General features: G+C 37.8%; 2 protein-coding genes across 2 annotated transcripts; one reads left to right on the top strand and one right to left on the bottom strand.

Annotated features, from left to right (window-relative positions):
* Positions 1 to 5121: 5121 nt before the first annotated feature.
* LOC132854067 (uncharacterized) lies at positions 5122 to 9398 on the top strand. Its single transcript, XM_060882208.1, has 2 exons — positions 5122 to 5195; positions 7553 to 9398. The coding sequence occupies exon 2, from the start codon at positions 7573 to 7575 to the stop codon at positions 9259 to 9261; it is 1689 nt and encodes a 562-aa protein (XP_060738191.1). The 5' UTR covers positions 5122 to 5195; positions 7553 to 7572; the 3' UTR covers positions 9262 to 9398.
* Positions 9399 to 10875: 1477 nt separating this feature from the next.
* On the bottom strand, positions 10876 to 18396 carry lmod1a (leiomodin 1a (smooth muscle)). The gene is made up of 3 exons (XM_060881675.1): positions 17784 to 18396; positions 12309 to 14213; positions 10876 to 11273 (listed from the first exon to the last, which is right to left on the bottom strand). The coding sequence occupies exons 1-3, from the start codon at positions 18054 to 18056 to the stop codon at positions 11247 to 11249; spliced, it is 2205 nt and encodes a 734-aa protein (XP_060737658.1). The 5' UTR covers positions 18057 to 18396; the 3' UTR covers positions 10876 to 11246.
* Between the last annotated feature and the right edge of the window lie 1131 nt (positions 18397 to 19527).

The raw sequence follows: 19527 nt of genomic DNA, 5'->3' as shown, positions 1-19527 counted from the left end.
CATTTATCCACTCCACAGTAATAAAATCCAGTATCCTTTAACGTGAGATCTCTGATGGTGACATAGAAACTCAGTGCAGAGAACGTGTTTGCTGCAGTGTATCTTCCATAAAAAACAATTTCAGCATTCTCAGATTAAATTAAGACATCAGAATAAGCACAAGATTCATGACTTAAGTACATGGGTGAATACTGATATCCATCTGGATAATGACAGGAGATATCCACACTGCCTTGCTCTTCATTGTCACACATATCAAAACTTAAGAAACAGTAACACGGGTACATTAAGTAAAGTAAGTCTTATAAAATGAAATGCAAATGAATTTTAGCATTTTAAGTGCCATTAACGCTATTTCTTAAGAAGAAAATATTAGTTTCAGTATCCAGTCTCCAACACAACAGAGCAATAAACAATGACAGAAAAATAACAGAAAAATAAACAACATACCTAGGAAAAAGTACAGAGTTCTCAGAAGTGTCTGCATTTTCTGCACATTAACAGCCTTCTTTCCAAACTCAGTACAGTTTGCTATACTGTATAACTGTATATTTTGGGCCACAGGGGTTGCAAGCCAGTGACTTCTGTGCCAGTCTGAAGCCCAGATAGTGTCAGACAGGGTAATCAATTTGAAGTTAGAAATTGAAGTGGTGATGTTGAATGTCATCAGTGGTTATGCCACAAGTAGGCTGTGAGTTAGAAGAGAAGGAGAGCTGAGACAGGCTTTGGGTGGTCAGGAAGAGCTTCCGGGTGACTGGGAAATTACAGCAGAAGTGATCAGAGAGACAGGTAGGCGGGTGCTAGGTGTGTCATCTGGAAGGAGAAAAGAAGACGAGGAAACAGGTTGGTGGAATGAGGAAGCACAGGGCAGCATTCAGAGGCTAGCTAAAAAGAAGTGGGAAGTAGAACTGAAGAAAGTAGACAGGATTACAAGGAATTGCAGCGCAGAGTGAAGAGGGATGTGGAAAAGGCCAAACAGAAATCATATGATCAGTTGTATGCCAGACACAAAGGAAGGCAAGAAAAACCTGTACAGATTAGTGCGACAGAGAGATAGAGATTGGAAGGATGTACAACAGATTAGGGTGATTAAAGATGGAAAGGTGCTAACAGGTGAGAAGAGTGTGCAGAGAAGATGGAAGGAATATTTTGAGGAGCTGATGAATGAAGAAAATGAGAGGGAAAGATGGGAGGAAGAGGTGGATATTGTAGAGCAGGAAATAGCAAAGATTAGAAAGGATGAGATGAGGAAGGCTCTGAGGTGAATCAAGAGTGGAAAGGCTGTTGGTGCAGATGACATACCTGTGGAGGTGTGGAAGTGTCTAGGAGAGACAGCATTGGAGTTTCTATCTAGATTGTGCAACAGGATTTTAGAGAGTGAAATGATGAGGAATGGGGGGGCACGGTGGCTTAGTGGTCAGCACGTTCGCCTCACACCTCCAGGGTTGGGGTTCGATTCCCGCCTCCACCTTGTGTGTGTGGAGTTTGCATGTTCTCCCCGTGCCTCGGGGGTTTCCTCCGGGTACTCCGGTTTCCTCCCCCGGTCCAAAGACATGCATGGTAGGTTGATTGGCATCTCTGGAAAATTGTCCCTAGTGTGTGATTGCGTGAGTGAATGAGTGTGTGTGTGTGTGTGTGTGCCCTGCGATGGGTTGGCACTCCGTCCAAGGTGTATCCTGCTTTGATGCCCGATGATGCCTGAGATAGGCACAGGCTCCCCGTGACCCGAGGTAATTCGGATAAGCGGTAGAAGATGAATGAATGAATGAATGAATGAATGAATGATGAGGAATGGAGGAGAAGTGTTCTTGTGCCTATCTTTAAGAACAAGGGTGATGTGCAGCATTGTAGCAACTACAGAGGTATAAAAATGGAAGTGGATATTTGTGAGCAGCAGTATGGCTTCATGCCAAGAAATTATGCAATTTTTGCTCTGAAAATGTTAATGGAAAAGTACAGGGATGGTCAGAAGGAGCTGCACTGTGTCTTTGTGGATTTAGAAAAAGCAGATGACAGGGTGCCAAGAGAGGAGCTATGGCACTGTATGAGGATGTCTGGAGTGGCAGAGAAGTATGTCAGAGTAGTTCAGGATATGTATGAGAGGAGTATGACAACAGAGAGATGTGCCATACACCAGACAGAGGAGTTCAAGGTGGAGGTGGGGCTACATCAAGGATTGGCTTTGAATCCCTTCTTGTTTGCTATGGTGATGGAGAGGTTGACAGATGAAGTCAGCCAGGAATCTCAGTGGACAATGTTTGCGAATGACATTGTGATCTGTAGTGAGAGGATTGAGCAGTGGAGGAACACCTGGAAAGATGGAGATCTGCTGTGGAAAAAAGAGGAATGAAGATGGAGGCAGAGATGGAGGTAGCAGAGATGAGGATGGTTCTCTTTAGGAGTGACGAGGATGGACAGGATTAGGAATGAGCACATCAGTTTGGCTGGATTGAGATGGTTTGGACGTGTACAGAGGAGAGTAGTTATATTGGTAGAAGAATGTTGGCGATGGAGCTGCCAAGTAAGAGGTCAAGAGGAAGGCCAAAGAGGAGATATATGGATGTGTTGAAAGAGGACATGAAGGGAATTGGTGCAAGAAGATGAGGATAGAGTTGGAAACAGATGATTCGCTGAAAAGCCGAAAGTAGAAGAAGAATATTGGGCTGTATAATATACTTTACAAGAAGTAGAAGGAAGAAGCAATGATTTAAACACTAAGGGAAGAAAACAGAGTTCTGGTGTGAAATGTTGTTCGAGCAGGGTTAGCCTTCAAATTATAAAATATATTAATTCTGTTTTTGCTTACCAATAGAAAACTATAACTGAAAGATTACAGTGGGTAAAAAAAAAAAATGCATTACATATAAGAATTTTTTTTCCCCTTCGGCTGCTCCCTGTTTGGGGTCACCACAGCGGATAATGTGGTCCAAATTTTTGGATTTGGCATGTTTTTTTATGATGGATGTCCTTCCTGATGCAACCCTCCGATTTTATCCAGACTCCTGACCGGGCACTCGAACCTGGGCCAAGGCAATGAGAGCGCGGTATCCTGCCTCTGGACCACCTGGGGGCTCATTACATAAAGGAAATGAACCTCAGTTATTAAATAATGTACATAAAACCTTCTTTCTGACATGGAATCTACTGTTTCCTGCCTTTTTGCCTTTGCTTGTTTCCCATTTAACCCTGATTAGCTCTCCTATATTTACCTGTTTGTGTTGCGATTTATTATTTTTTTTGGCTCCAGAGTATTCTGATGCCGTTTTCATTTCGATATGTTTTTCATGTTTTCTTTGTTGTTGTTTTTTTTTCTGTTTTCCAATAAACTCCCTGTCTGTTCTATCCTTTTGGTCTGGAGGTTTGTACAGTGGGTGATCCGAGAGCCTTCCCGCTGGTGACCCGGGCAAAGGGGTCGAAGTAGCAAACCGATAATAAATACTATACAATCATTCCAAACATAAATTATACATAAAGACTGTTAAGATTAAGTAATTACCTGAGAAAAGATTTAAGTTGCTATTTATTACATTTAGGGGTAGGGCAATGTGTCCATTTACACTACAACTAAGATTTTACTGATTCTAAAAAAAAAAAAAGACTAGAGGGAAAATAAGCAAATAAATGGAATTATTTACCAAATGCCCTTTTTATTTTTTGTAAAATAAGCTAGGATTTGAGTCCATGCTACATTATAATTTTATATAATCTTTCACTCAGTGAAAAATCAAGCAGAAACCTTTTTCCTGAGAAATGGAAAGTTAAATTAAGTTTGCTCTGTTAAAAATAACCTCCATATCAAATTCAAGGTTTTGTTGCTTGTTGGCAAGTGAGCAAAATCAGATATGCTTTCTTATTTAAAATAATCCAGCAGTCAAAATCAATATATAAAAAGAGATTTTACAAAGCAGTTTTAGTGAATATACTACAAATTAACATACAGGTAAAAAGAATATGTAAAAAGAATTACAAACTCAGTTTGTACAATTGAACAAACTCTGTTAATTCCCTGAGCTACAGTTGAGTGAAAATAATGATTTACCCCTAACCAAGGTTAGTTTGAGACGTTTAAAAAAGAAGAGAGTGAGTATGAGGGTTTGACAGTCAGTAACTTTGACAATTTCTTTTTTAAAATTTACACATTCACACTGTGTATTTTATCATTTCTATTACTTTTTACTCATTACAGATAAAGGATTAAGGTTGCTAATTTAAAGAAAATAGAATTTGGTCCCAAACAATGCAAATAAAACTCAAACACGTCACATGACATATTCACAACATCCACAACAGATTAATAATGCTGAAACAATAATAATACACAGTGACATTCAGTGGGCCACTTGAGTTTTTAAAATTCTTTCCAGGATACTCCTCTCTTTTTATAAATAATACACAATCATAACATGCTTCCATTCACTTTCACTTTCCATTTCTTGGAAATCTGTGAATGCAGGGAAGGATTTCAAAGTGAAAGTTTTAAATTTTAATGTACACTGGCCTACAAATCATAGCTTAGTTTGGGAATATCATCACACACCTTGAAAAAAGTATTGTATTGTATTTATTATAGGTTAGGTTTATTTATAAATAATAATTTGTATTTCCAAAATAATGTTTCTTGTACAGTTAAAAGCACTCATATTCTTTTTCTAAATACTTTGTCTTCCATTAAGTGTCTCTGCGATGAGGGTGTAATTGTGTAATATTTATTAAGTCACTGCTTAGCTACAGCTTATTTTACATTTTCACTATTAAAATGTACTTATGATATTGTGATTGTGTATTTCAAAACATATCATCAAATGATTATGCATTAATTTCTTTTGAATCGTGGCCTTAAAAAATAAAAGTTCATAAACTTTCTTTTTTAGCTTATATGTAAGATAAATAGTCTAGAGTGCATGACCACTTTCTTTCCAAAAAGGGAGGGTCCTAAAGGGTCTATATAAACAGCATGTCCTGGCTGAGACCACTACCCTGAATTGTGGGTAATCTACAAGGTAAGTGCTCTTTAATTTTATTACATAGCATCTTATTAGGTAACAAAAAAGCATATTTGATTTTCCCTAACATTTATAAAATAAAAAATAATAATAATAATGATATTTTTGCCACAGCTCTTCTGAATTCTCAATTCTACTTGGACACGAGGTGTAATTTACTGAACAGAAGTTCTGACAGTGGTGCACTGCAAGGTAAATCACACTTCTATTAACACACATGGTAACAGCTAATTTACAGGGATTTAAATATCAGATATCTCACATAATCTAAAGCTAACAAAAAAAACCCTGTATAATTCTGATTGTATAAAGGATATCTTTATTTAAATGGAAGAAGTCTCCAGTTTCAGTGCTGTGCAAATATGAACTGATAAATTGTGACTTGTTGGATAATACATTTAAAAGAGTTTTAACCATTTGCTTTGTATATAATGAACTGAATGACATTGTATTAATTAATGTGAATGTAAATGATTACATTTCTATATTCTGCACTTTATTCCTACTGTGGCCTGGTTGGAGTTGGTCGCTACATATTAAACAGAGGAGGCTTGGAACATGTCAATCACCTGTTGCAATTAGCACGTTCATTTAGGACTCAGGGTAGTTTCTTTTAAATGCGGCTTTCTTTTTGTTGGAGGTCTTTGAGTCTTGTTTCATCATTAGGTCTTTTCTCATTTTCAAAGAAGCTTTTCAGCAACGTTTGTTTTTTACTTGTTACTGCCAGAGTTAGCTTGTGATTTGATCAGCACATAAAAATCTGCTGGAACTTGAAACAAACGGAAGTGGTCATTTTTCAAAATAAAACCCCCTTATGTGCTGCCCGTTAACAAATGATCTAGAGAGCCTTTACTTCAACCATAACCATATAGTTGTGCTGTTATTGTTTGATTGTCGCAACATTTTACATAAATTACATTTATAAGGAATGTAATTTATTCTTAATTCTTTCTTCATACAAATTAACAAATAGTGAATAGTTCTGGTTCTACTACACACTCTAAAGCCTTTGAGTTAAAATGAATGTCAAAATAAAAGCATGATCAACATTGGTCTCAGACTTTTACACACCAGTTTAGTAATAGCCATTTCACATGGACTTGCATGGTAGATGAGCCACATTATAAACTGTTACAAAAATATCCGCTAATAAACAAATTATTTCAAAAAGAAAATCATAACTGAAAATGTTTCTATAATGAGATTTAATTAATAATGGAAGCGTCTCCACGTTTTTGGAAAAAGAATACAAACTTAAATTGAGAAAAGGGGAAGCGATACTATAGATACTATAAATAAATTGTAATTGTAGACTGACTGATGTGATATATGTAGTATAAAACGTATAGGGATAATCTGTTCAAAATAATCTATAGATCATAACTAGGAAGACTCTAAAGCTGGTATTTCCAGCTCATTTTATATCTAAAATACAATTCGTAAGTCACATGATCTAAAGAGTATTAACATATTTGTATATGATTAATTATATTGATTGTGTATATATTTAATGTATTTTACCTTCAAATGCCTTTATTCTACATTCAAGGGCATTTGAATTAAAATAATTCAGATAAGTTGGGAAGGGTGCCATTACTATGAATTTAAAAATGCTTTAAATTAGTCAGGACACTGTTGGTTTACTTTGTGTAAAGTATCCTGAAACTGTGTTTATCTGCTGGTGAGCTGAGTGATGGGGAAATGCGAGAGGTGTGCGCCCCCTGCTGGTCAAACCACTCGCACATCTCCACAATATGTTGCAGAGATAAAATGGAGATTATAACTAAAGTAAACTAAACTACTATCAAGTTAAACAACCGCCACAAAATACTATACCTGTAAAGCATTTTTTTGCCCAGCCTACTAGGTTTAACATAATTCTTAGAGCCCCAGGTGTCTTGTTTTATTTTAGCCATTAACCACTACTGTGTAGTGTGACATCCTAAATAAATTCAGTGCTGAATACTGGCATCCCAAAATCTGGAGAAATTTTATGTGTCTGCTGGTAAGAGTTAAAATGCTATAACAACTGAATATGTTGGTAATTATCTGCAGAAAAATTTCACACCAGAATTCAAAGAAAACCATATCATGCCATTCCTAACACTACTTTCTTTAACACAACAAAAATATATGGGTTGGCATTTGCTCCTTATTTGATTTATTTCACAGAAACAAAAACCTGGCAGGTTTCTTCCTGTTTGAGTGCCTGATCCATTAAAAATATTGATAACGGACAGCCCGATCAACCCATGGAGGAACCTTACTTAGTGAGCGTGAATAGAGAAACAGTGACCAATATAAAATGTATAATGGACAGGAAGGGTGCAAAAACAATTTCCCTAGCTATAAGTGGGCATGTAGCACTTGCAACAATATACGTTTTTGCTTCCAGATCTGGTGTAAAAATAATTGTCTGAAATTCTTGAACATTGTGAATGGCATATGTATGAAAGAGGATCCTCAATAAACTCTCCTGCATGCTTTCATAATAGGTTTACAATCTTTTTTCTGAACTCTAACATTTCTTTTTTTCTCATGTTTCCCAGATAACAACCAGAGTAAACCAATGAGCAACAATATGGAAAACAAAATTAAAGATGATAACAACTACACTAAATTAAGTGATGGAAATCCATCAGTGTATCTTCTAAATCTGAGGGACACAGGAAGAGGTGCTCTTCGCAAAAAAGACTTTGGACATTCTTGTCATTCTACTCAATCAAACAAAACCATAATGCTCATGGGTGCCACTGGCTCTGGAAAGAGCACTCTCATTAATGGCATGATCAACTATATTCTGGGAGTGGAATGGAGTGATACATGTAGATTTAAACTGATAGATGAGCAAACCAATAAAACACAAGCCGAGAGCCAGACTTCAGATGTTACAGCATATCAAATTCACTATCAAAATGGCTTCCAGGTTCACTATTCACTCACAATCATAGACACACCAGGGTTTGGAGACACGAGGGGAATCGCACAAGACAAGGAGATCACTGAGAAAATCAGAAAGTTCTTCTCTGCAAAAGATGGCATTGTTACTCTTGATGCTGTTTGCTTTGTGGTACAGTCAGCTTTAGCTCGACTAACCCATACACAGAAGTACATTTTTGAAGCTATTCTTTCAATCTTTGGAAAAGACATTGCAAACAATATCACAATTATGATCACATTTGCTGACGGGCAGAAACCTCCTGTACTAGAAGCCATTAATGCTGCTGATATCCCTTGTGGAAAAAAGGAAGATGGAACACCCCTTCATTTCAAATTCAACAATTCTGCACTTTTTGCTCAGAATAGAGACTTGGATGATGAAGACAACTTTGATGAAATGTTCTGGAAAATGGGCAAAGGAAGCATGAAACGATTCTTCGGTCACTTGTGGACAATGGAGACCAAAAGTCTTCAGCTCACAAAAGAAGTTTTGTCTGAACGCAAAAACCTGGAGGCGGTTGTAGCTGGAGTGCAGCCACTCATCCAAATTGGTTTAGAAAAACTTGAGGAAATCAAAATGACGGCAGCAGTACTGGAACAGAACCGGAATGTCATAAAGGAGAATGAAAATTTTGAATATGAGGTTGAAATACCAAAGTCTAAGAAAATTGACATTGAAAGGGGAAAGTTTGTAACAAATTGTCATGGCTGCAACTTCACCTGCCATTATCCATGTGTTTATTCAAATGATAAAGATAAAGAACGTTGTTCAGCAATGAAAAATGGCAACTGTACAGTGTGTCCTGGCCAATGCATGTGGAATGTGCATCACAACATGTCATTCAGATTCGAAACTGAAACTGTAAAAGAGAAAAGGACATACGCAAATCTAAAAAAGCAATATGAAGAGGCTTTAGGGAAAAATATGACAATAGAGAAAATCATCCAGCAGTTGCAAGAAGAATATATTGATGTACAAGAACAAGTCTTGAAGTTGAATGATGAACTTGCCAGAAGCTTGACACGTCTGAAGGAAATTGCTCTCCGTCCTGACCCCTTGTCCACACCAGAATACATCGAACTGCTGATTGAGTCTGAGAAGCAGGCGGCTAAAGAAGGGTACATGAAGCGCATTGCTGAGCTGGAGGAGATCAAAAAACGTGCTTTGATTGTGCAGAAGGTGGAGAGAGGAGAACCACTAGCTGCACATGAGAAGAAATGGAAGCCAAGGCAAAGTTTTGCTCAGACATTTACTGGCTTGTATAATGATATGAAAACATGGTGTAACACTTTCATAACTAAACCAAACAAAATGTAGAAACTAGGGAAAAAAGCATAGCTTTGCAATCACATAAATCAAGTCATTTCAGCATGGTGTCTGCAGCAGGCTCTACATGCAAATGACTAATAAAATGTTCACCTTTTTGTGATCTAATAAATCTGCACTGAAATAAATTTCTTCTGAGTGTGTCTTATTATACAATGTATACAAAAACTGTGCTGTAATTCTTCAGTAAATACTACTTTAATCAGTAAATATCCATTTATTTATTTTTTACAAATGACATGCAGTTTATACTATGTATAAAGAAGACACAAGAATTACATTCACAGACCATTTATTCTATATGCATGTTATTTTGGCAAGTTACTAAACCAATAATTTAACAGTGATTTAAGAGTGAAACTATTTCTATGAAAATGTTACGTGGAAATATTGTAAGTTTCATTTTACAATAAATTAATAATTTTTTTTAGCTAGAGTAAAAAAAGAGTAAATAGCTCAGATTAATAGACTATACTGAACATGCCTAAACTAAGCATGCATTAGTCTTGAAGTTGGATTCCTTACCCAATTATCCATTTTTGTTCATTTAAACCACAATCACACACTTCAGAAATGAACTATAGTTAGAGGGCTGCATGGCTGAATGCATGAACTGAGATAAAATTATTCATTAGGAAATATTATTATGCTTGTCATTATCTGATATTTAAATAAACAAAACAGAAAGACAAAAGAAATTTTAACCAATGTGATATTAATACTATATATGTATATATATAGTATAGTATAGTGTGTGTATATATATATATACATATATATATATATATATATATATATATATATATATATATATATATATATATATCCTATCCTAATAAATAAATGATTAAAGTTTTTATTTCATATATATTGTACTGTATATCCTTCACTGATTGGAACATACAACTGAGAACACAATACAGAATACAAAAGAAATTAGAATATCTTCATCTGAGCATTCTAACACCATTCTTTATGTAATATTATCTAATATGTTGCCACTCTATTAGCAAGTGGGAGCAGTTCCAGTTTAAAAAAAGAACAGTCAACTGGAATGTCTTTCAAAGTTAATAATAAGCATGTTCTGCATGTGTCTTGACCCACATTGATCTTTTGTACTTCAGCATAAAATTGTCTTGGAGACATCATGATGATCTTCTGTAAGACTCAGCTTTACCCAAAGATTATCATAGTAGTCTGTGTTACACACACCCACACACATACATACTGGAACAATTGGACAATACATATCATCCTTATGTTATCTTGTGCTTGTAGCCAATTATTTTACATCATTTTGTTTGCTATATCCAGTCATGTGTGGCTACACTCTTGACCTCAGTCTGCACTTGAGTCCATACACATGCACTCATTCTTTTCATTTGTCTGACATTTCAGTTTCTTTTATTACAATAAACTACTAAAGATTTTTATGATAGACCTTTCTTCAAATTCAATTTTCCAAGTCTTTCAGAAAAAAGAACCAATTATTTCAAACCTCCTTGAGGCCTTTGATTGTAATTCGCTATAAATTAAATTGTCTGTCCAATGAGTTAATGCTGTGTTTAAATAAGATGAAAAAAATAAATCAGCTCATAGACATGCTCAGGTTAGTGTAATTCTGTATTCAAGGCAAAGTACTTTTTTTTTCTTTTTTTTTTTTTTTTTACAAATTTTGTTTTGTAGTCAAGATCAACAATTCAAAATATGTCAAAAAATGGGTGTTCATTATTTGAACTTTTAGAACGTTTAGTAAAATGACCCTAATTAAACATAATATTTCTATATATTTCATACAATTCTATTATATCATTAAAGATCCAAATGATTTTGAATACAATACTTTGTGAGCATCGCTCAAATGTACCATACTTTTCTAATAGTACTGTATTTGCTTTTGGACTACTGATCCATCATTTACATCATGGACATCCACTAAAGATGGCTTGCTCCTCTACTGGTTCTTCTACCATCTGTTACTTCAGCCACTTAGGAACCTCGACCTTAGGGAGATAGATAGCACACAGTTAGGGGAAGTGGTGTGGAGTGGAGAGGATTATGGAATGGATGGAAATCACAGTTGTTTTTCCAAAGTATTCAAGATTCAAGTGCCAGGAAAACACATGGCCAGATATTTCTAAAAAAGGTGTTGCTATGTTTAATAAGAATTTAAATTAATTAATGTTAAATAATTGGCAGAAATATAAAGCTGAAAAATGGCATCTACATATACTAAGTAAATGATTCATCAGAAAAAATACATAGAAATATTTTATTTTATTGACTTTATTTTATATAAACTAATTGTTTATTGTTCATTTGTAGTGAGGCCTTCACTTACACCCTTATAATCCCTTATAAGGTCATGCATGGTTTGGCACCTACCTAGGGGACTGGCCACTAAGGCATGTGTGACAAACATTGATTTAAGGTAAATTATTAGGCCATTACTCTGCCATGATACATAGAACCCTAGATGCTGAATGTAAGCCTGGTGAATTTGAAATCAATTTTGAAATGTTGTTTTTTGTTTGGGTTTGTATTTGTAATTAGGGAACAGTCAGTTAGGTTCTAACTATTTTTAAAGAACAGCCAGTGAGCATTCTTTTAAATAAGAAAAAAATGAATTGGAGCTTGTTAGAGCTAGACAATGTAGTGCATGATTTGTCTACATAAACAGCATGCACCAAGTTATTAATCTATAATGTATAATGTAGGAATGTATGTAATTTTCAGCATTTGTTGTTTGTGGGGTGGGTGATCTGGGCTCGTTCACTGGTTCATGCATGACATGGTGAGTGGGGTTCCTGTAAAGATACTTGGATTTCCAGGATTTACTAATTCATCCCTGAGTCTATTGCACTGCATAAGAAATTATGTATACATTAGCTTACATCTTAATATATAAAGCAATATGTTATATAGTGCTGTGTATAATATGTATATATCATGCATGGTATGGTGCATTATGCATAGAGGCATTTGGCAGTGAGGCATCTTATTTATTTATGTTAAAATAAATCTGATTGCTTGCTTACTTTTTTGAGTGTGTTCATATTGCAGTTCCTGATAGAGTCTAGCAACTGATCTCTGGAGCTCTTTTGTGTTCCATGTCCTGAGACATGGCTGCTTTCTTGCTTGCGTTGTGAGACTGAGGTCAACGACTTCCGAAGTGCCTGAATATCCAGCACTGGGGCAGGAGGAGGGGGAGCTGGCGGTCCTGTGCTTGACTGTGCTGTGGGCCCAGCTTTTTTACCAGTTGCTGTAGAGGATGATATTTCAGCCATGGACTTGGGAGGTTGAATGGCTTTGGGGGGTGAAGTGGGACTGTTAAATTTGGAAACTTTTGCTAGTATGGATTCCTTTTTCTCAACAGGGTTGGACTGAGGAATTGGTTTAACTTTGGGCTTCTCAGGTATAAAATTCTTCTTCTTATCACTAGGGGGCGCTGAGCTTGCCTCAGTTTCCTGCTTGGCAAGACGTTGTGCTTCCAGTCGTTTCTGCCGCTGAAGGTCCATATTACGACTAAGGATGTTGGTCATGGCCATTCTTGGCCCAGCAAGTTCAAAGTGATAACCCAGTTTGAGCAATGAAGTGTTATCCCGTAGTACCTTAGCCAATTCCATCTCTGTCTTCCCTCCACATATGTGTCTCTGGTTGTGGAAGCGAAGCTCTTTAAGGGTGGCATTGTGCTGCAAAGACTCAATGATAGCCAGGATGCCTTTGCCAGTGAGAAGGTTGGAATCCAGGTTGATTCCCGTTAAAGTAGTGTTGTTGCATAAAGTCCCAGCAATGGCAAAAGCTACATGATCATCAGCTCTTGTGTTAGCAATAGCAAATGTTTTAATGTGAGTGTTACTGCGAAGTCCTTCTGCAAACTGGATCAATGTATCTGTCTTGATAACATCAGAGTTGTTGATGTTAAGCTCAGTGAGTTCAGGATCATCACTGCGCACTTGCTCCAAGAGGTCATCAAACATGCTGGAGCCAGTATCACTGTCCATATAATCATCCTCATGAGTATGCTCCTCCTCATCCTCTGTTTTGACAGAGTGGTCATCCCCACTACTGCTGGTCTCAGTAACATTGTTCTGAGTTGTAGCATTCTGCACTACAGCTTTCTCACTTCTACCTCTCTCATTCTTTCTCTCTTCCTCTTTCGGTCTTACTGGCTCCATCTCTATCTCATCCACGTTCTCCCATCGTTTCAGTCTGTCTTTCCTTTTCTGTGTTCCAGGTGCATCTCTTTCAGAGTGTGGTCTACTTTTCTCACAGCGTTTATCCTCTTCCTTTTCCCTTTTTTTCTCTATCCCAGGATCCTCCATGTTTTTCTCTCTGCTTCTCCTTTCCGAGAGTTTGCCATGTTCTTTTTGACTCTTCTGTTCCTCCAGTTTGGAGACTAGTCCTTTTGTTCTACTCTCTCTGTTTTTTTCTACCTCTTTCTCTTTTTCTTCTTTCTCCCTTTTTTCTACCCCTTTGTTGCCCTGTAACTTGGAGATCAACTCTTTTGTTCTCAAGTTTTCTCCATTCTTACTGTTATCCTTTCTCTCCCTTTCTTTATTGTCCTCTTTTTTCTGTAGTTTGGAGATGAGCTCTGAAGTCTTGCTGCTACCCCGTTCCTTTTTAGATGTTTCCCTTTCTTTATCTTTTTTATTTTCTACCTCTCTTTCTAAATTCTGCTCTGCTAAAATTTCTTTACCTTTCTTAGTTTCTCTGCATTGTATTTTAATGTCAGATGTCTCGTTTACATCATCCTTTATTATTTTTTCTCCATCCTTGCAATTTGTGCTCTCAGATTTTTCCTCTTTGATATGTGCTTTTTCATATTTGGCTTCCTCCTTGTCAGATGTTTCACGGCTGTGTGACCTGGAAAAGCTCCGCTGTTCTTTGCTTCTCGTTCTCCTTAGCCGGTCCCGTCTACGGCCTTCACCTTTGGCCTCCCCCTGAGGAACATGAGTATAAACAGTTAAGACATGTAGGCATGCAGGCAAAGACTAGTCATGGAAACATCTAAAATGTCACAGAATTTGGTGCAATAAACTTTATTTTATTTTTTTATGTTTATGTTAAAAGCATTACTAAACAAGCATTCACCACGAGTAGATTCAATAAATATTCATACAGTGATAACTTTATTAGGTACAACTATACATTTATGCAATCAGCACACTGTATAATATCATACAGATACAGATCAAAACTTCAATCTATTAGAATGAGGACTTTCTGGGATTCGCTGGTTTTAGTGTTTCAGAAACCTGAGATTGATCTCAACAATCTCTAGAGTTTATACACAGCGAAACAAAAGGCCAAAAAATATCCATTGAGTGGCAGTTCAGCAGGCAGAAATAGGGTGTTGTTGAGATAGTTCAGATGCAAAATACATTAAACTTTGAGGAAGACAGGCTACAACAGCAAGAGACCACACCAAGTTTCATTCCTGTCAGGGGAAAACAGGTATTTGAGTCTGCAGTGTTCTTACCAGTTAAATACTGCCTATGAACATGAACCATGTTTTCCTGATATTCAAAAAAATTCCTGTTCTTGGCTAACAATTGTAGAACCCCATGAGATCTTCTGCTGTTGTAGCCCATCTCCCTTAAGGTTAAACATACTGTGCATTAGTAAATAGTTTTCTGCTCACCACAGTTGTAAAGTGATTATTTGTAACCTCTCTCATCAACAAGGTGTTTTCACTCACAGTACTTCTATTTACAACAATAGGACTGTTGTGCGTGTAAATCCAATCAGCAGTTTCTGAAATGCACAAACTACCTTACCACACCACAGTCAATGTTTCTTTGATTACATATTCCCCCATTCCCAAGTACTCATGATGGCAATGTGAAACAATGTGGTATGGTGCTAATATACTAGCTAAATGTTGTTTCTAGCCAGAGGACATCTAAAAAGAAAATAATTCCCTTCAATTTCTGTTGCTGGAATAAAGCAACATCGCTAACATACACATTTACGATTTTTATGTTTACCTTGCAGCTGCTTTTCCAGCTCAAACCTGCTGAGAAGAAAACAGCAGGAAGAAAACTAACACTTAAGAAACTACACTTAATAGTAAAAATAAATTTAAGACATAAATGGACACAGGCTTTAATGTTTAGATATTTGATCTTTCTTGATGTTCATCGAGGTAATTGCATATTCTATGGAATTCCTTTAAAATGTTCCTTTAAATTATTACAAGTCAACAATATTTAAAAAGTAGATAGGCACATTACAGTAAAACTTGGTTCTGGTTAATGCACTGAGCTATTCTTAGTCTCCATTAGAGAAGTGAGCCTGCATGCTAGATTGGTGTGCCATTGTTTGAAGAAGTCTTGGAACCCTCAGACGTGCCCTTATAAGGCTGAAAATCAAAGAACAGCACTCACGCTTGGAATTCAACCTAGCAGAGTCCAGACATCTCAAGTTCTAATCATTTCCACTGCAAAAGAAAGAGTATTCCGACCACAAGTTAATTCCCAAAGCATGACAAAACTTCTGCATACTTACTAAAATATGCAAAACCTGGAAAATTTCCCATAATGAACACAGTTAAGAAAACTTAAAAACAACAGCACTAGGAATTTTGGGAAGATATGGATAGTTTCCTCTGTATGTATGGTATGGACACCACTTTGATGTAAGTTTTATAAGCAAGCTTATAGTGACTCATTTATTATTTGACACCTATCAACAACTTAAATAGAGACAGAATTGATTAGCAATGTTACAAAAATAGGGGATCCCTAAGTGAGCATACAAAGTATGTTTGTATGTGTTGTGCTAGGTTTCCTTTGCTTTGCTGGATGTATTTAAAGCAAACAAGAAGTCTCAATAGATTTTAAACAGAACCCTCAGCCCTTTTACTGTGTATCACCTTACTAAGCTTTCTGTAGCACCTGTTAAGGCCTGTAGCACTCATCACTGGCTTCATACAGACTAGGAATCAGCGAATACTTGAGTTGTGCTGCTGAAGCTGTGCTTTATGGAGCATTCATTGGTAGATATTTGATCTCAATCTCATTCTCAATTTCACTTTGATTTTAATGGAAATTGAGCTTAGTTTAATTTAGTCCAGTAGAAACTCAAATTGAACACTATTTGACCAGCTAACCCATCAATTCCATATGAATATTTGTGGCTAAAAAACTGTAGATGACATGTTGATCAGGTCTGTTTATTTAGTTTGTATCCATCATGGATAATAAACTACCCTGTGGCATCCACAGTGTCAGTGTGAAGATACGACTTTGAACCAGGCCTATGTTTATAGTAGTGTACACACAACAGAGTTACAGAGAGACATCTGGGTCATGTACAGGCAACTGATGGCACATTTATTGAATTCCCCCTGAGGACTGTATGCACTATCGTTTATGCACTGTCTAAAAATAAGGATGTTTTTGGAATTTATATTATTTCAATAGCACCAATACAACAATTCAGGCATAAATGCTTGTTCCATGCTATTATTTATTAATTTATTTATTATTTATTTTATTATAATGAAAACAACTAACAAAAACCCATTATTTGGAGGTTACTTTAACAAGATTTTAATTTTTATTGCTTTTTTGTTCTCACCAGGATAACATGAACATAAAGGTAAAATACACAAATGACAATAGTAAAATAATTTTAAATGCTGGTTTGATTTAAGAATGTTGACCCTGCTACAGCATAATCATTAATTAGCTGGTAGTGCTAGCTGTCCTGATGCTGACCATCTGTCCACTTTAAGCATGGTGTTGAAAGGAATCATCAGTGACGCATGCCTGCCATATCTGACTGACCTATCTACATGCAAGCTAGACTTCATCACCTGTGTCTCCTTAGCAGCCTTGTAAACTCTGTACACTCAGTAAGCTCTACTTGTCATACTTGTCATACATGCAGGCCACACACCACATATTACATTTACACCTGAACAGATGTAGGAGCTGAATGCCAGGCAGGTATTAATAGAACAGCTCATATGGTTTTTAGTAACATTCCCACATGAAAAAAAGACACTGACAAGTCAAGATTTTAAGAGGATAAAGAAGTAAAACTTAATATATGTTTAAGTGTCTAAGAAGGTTTTCAGTGTCCTGAGGGTTTGATAAAAACCCCATGAATGATTGGTAGAATTTATGGCACATCATTCATTTTCACTCACATTCCCAATGTTATCCATCCATCCATTTTTTGTGCTGCTTATTCTACACAAGAAGCATATCCCACCTGAGGCACAAGACAGAGACACCCCTGTATGTGGTGCCAACCCATGGAGGGCACAATTGTGCACAATCACAGACTACAGACATCAGCCTAAAACAAGGGTCTGGAAAAGGGAGGAAACCTGTGAATTATGAATAGAACATGCAATCTCTACAAACACAAGGCAGAGGTGTGAATCAAACCCCCAAACCCCTGAGGTGCAAGCACCAAACCATGCTTTACACTTCGTATACATTATAACAAGGTATGTACTTATATCTTTTCTTTTTGTGCACTTTGCATATACACATCACCTCGAATGACAGCTCCCTCTCTATGAGTTTCTTGGTCTCTCGCTCGCAGTAGACCAGCATGGCTTCACGATCGAAGCCACGTGTTGGCTGTTTCTCGGTCTGGTTTCTCTGCCTGAGCCCCACCGGCACACTGGGATCCGGGTCGATGATAATCAACTCCTTTTCCAGCTCCTCCACCTCATCAGGAGAAAGACTCGCCAGCAAGCTGTCTATGTCCGAGTCCTCACTCACTGTGCGCTCAGAGCGCGCGAGACGAACTTTCCTCCTCGACATTATGGAAATTATGCTTTACCTAAAGTTGTCAAAATGATTTTAAAATCGAGTCAGAGAACCCAAAGCTCCGCTAAACATTATCTTGTATGTATGTATGTATCTTGTATCCTGAAGGGCAAAGAACTGCAGAGAGCATCACGAGCTCGCGCGCAGGAACGTCCAAAATTCCAAAGCGCACAGATATTTTGACATAATATTAACGCACGCGCTAAGTTTTTAAAGTAACACACTTCGGGCTAAAAATGTCTTTACGTTCTCGTAACTGTCGCTACAACTTATGTTCTGAGCAAAACAATGTCTCCCTTACTATTGCCTATAACATTCAGTCCAGCGGTATTAACCAAACAAACTAATCTGTGCCAAGGAGGCGGGGAGAACCAGCCCAAGCATACAAGCTGTCCAAACGTGGTATTCTAAAAATTACTTAGGAAAAGTGGTATAAAATCCAGGAACAGGTAGCGTAAGCATAGCTGGCCATGTAGCTAGTGTGGACAAGTATTTTAATAATGCACAAGTTTTTTTGTATGAGGCCTAAGGAACAGGAAAGTCTTTTTTCATTATGAAAAATAGAAGATTGTGATAACACCAAATTCACAGTCATTTACAGAAAAAATATAACTATGTTTAAAAGAAATAACCGGAGCAGGAGTTCGCATTGCCGGCAGTAAGTCAGACTTGTTCCCGGTGCATGTTGGACTCCGGCAGGGCTGCCCTTTGTCACCGGTCCTGTTCATTATCTATATGGACAGGATTTCTAGGTGCAGTCGGGGGCCGGAGGGAGTCCAGTTTGGGGACCACAGGATTTCGTCTATGCTTTTTGCAGATGATGTTGTCCTGTTGGCTTCCTCAAATCAGGACCTTCAGCGTGCACTGGGACGGTTTGCAGCCGAGTGTGAAGCGGCGGGGATGAGAATCAGCACCTCCAAGTCCGAGGCCATGGTTCTCAGCCGGAAAAGGGTGGCTTGCCCCCTTCAGGTTGGTGGAGAGCTCCTGCCTCAAGTGGAGGAGTTTAAGTATCTTGGGGTCTTGTTCACGAGTGAGGGAAGGATGGAGCGGGAGATCGACAGGCGGATCGGTGCATCTTCTGCAGTGATGCGGTCGATATACCGGTCTGCTGTGGTGAAGAAAGAGCTGAGCCGCAAGGCGAAGCTCTCTATTTACCAGTCGATCTACGTTCCTACCCTCACCTATGGTCATGACCGAAAGGACAAGATCCCGGATACAGGCGGCCGAAATGAGTTTCCTCCGCAGGGTGGCTGGGCGCTCCCTTAGAGACAGGGTGAGGAGCTCGGTCACCCGGGAGGAGCTCAGAGTAGAGCCGCTGCTCCTCCACATCGAGAGGAGTCAGCTGAGGTGGCTTGGGCATCTGTTGCCTACTGGACGCCTCCCTGGGGAGGTGTTCCGGGCATGCCCAACCGGGAGGAGGCCCCGGGGAAGACCTAGGACACGCTGGAGGGACTATGTCTCTCGG

Source organism: Tachysurus vachellii, chromosome 11 (assembly GCF_030014155.1).
Source record: "Tachysurus vachellii isolate PV-2020 chromosome 11, HZAU_Pvac_v1, whole genome shotgun sequence".
Classification (NCBI taxonomy): Eukaryota; Metazoa; Chordata; class Actinopteri; order Siluriformes; family Bagridae; genus Tachysurus; species Tachysurus vachellii.
Note: the sequence above shows the minus strand (reverse complement) of the source record. Positions and strands in the feature narration are given on the sequence as shown.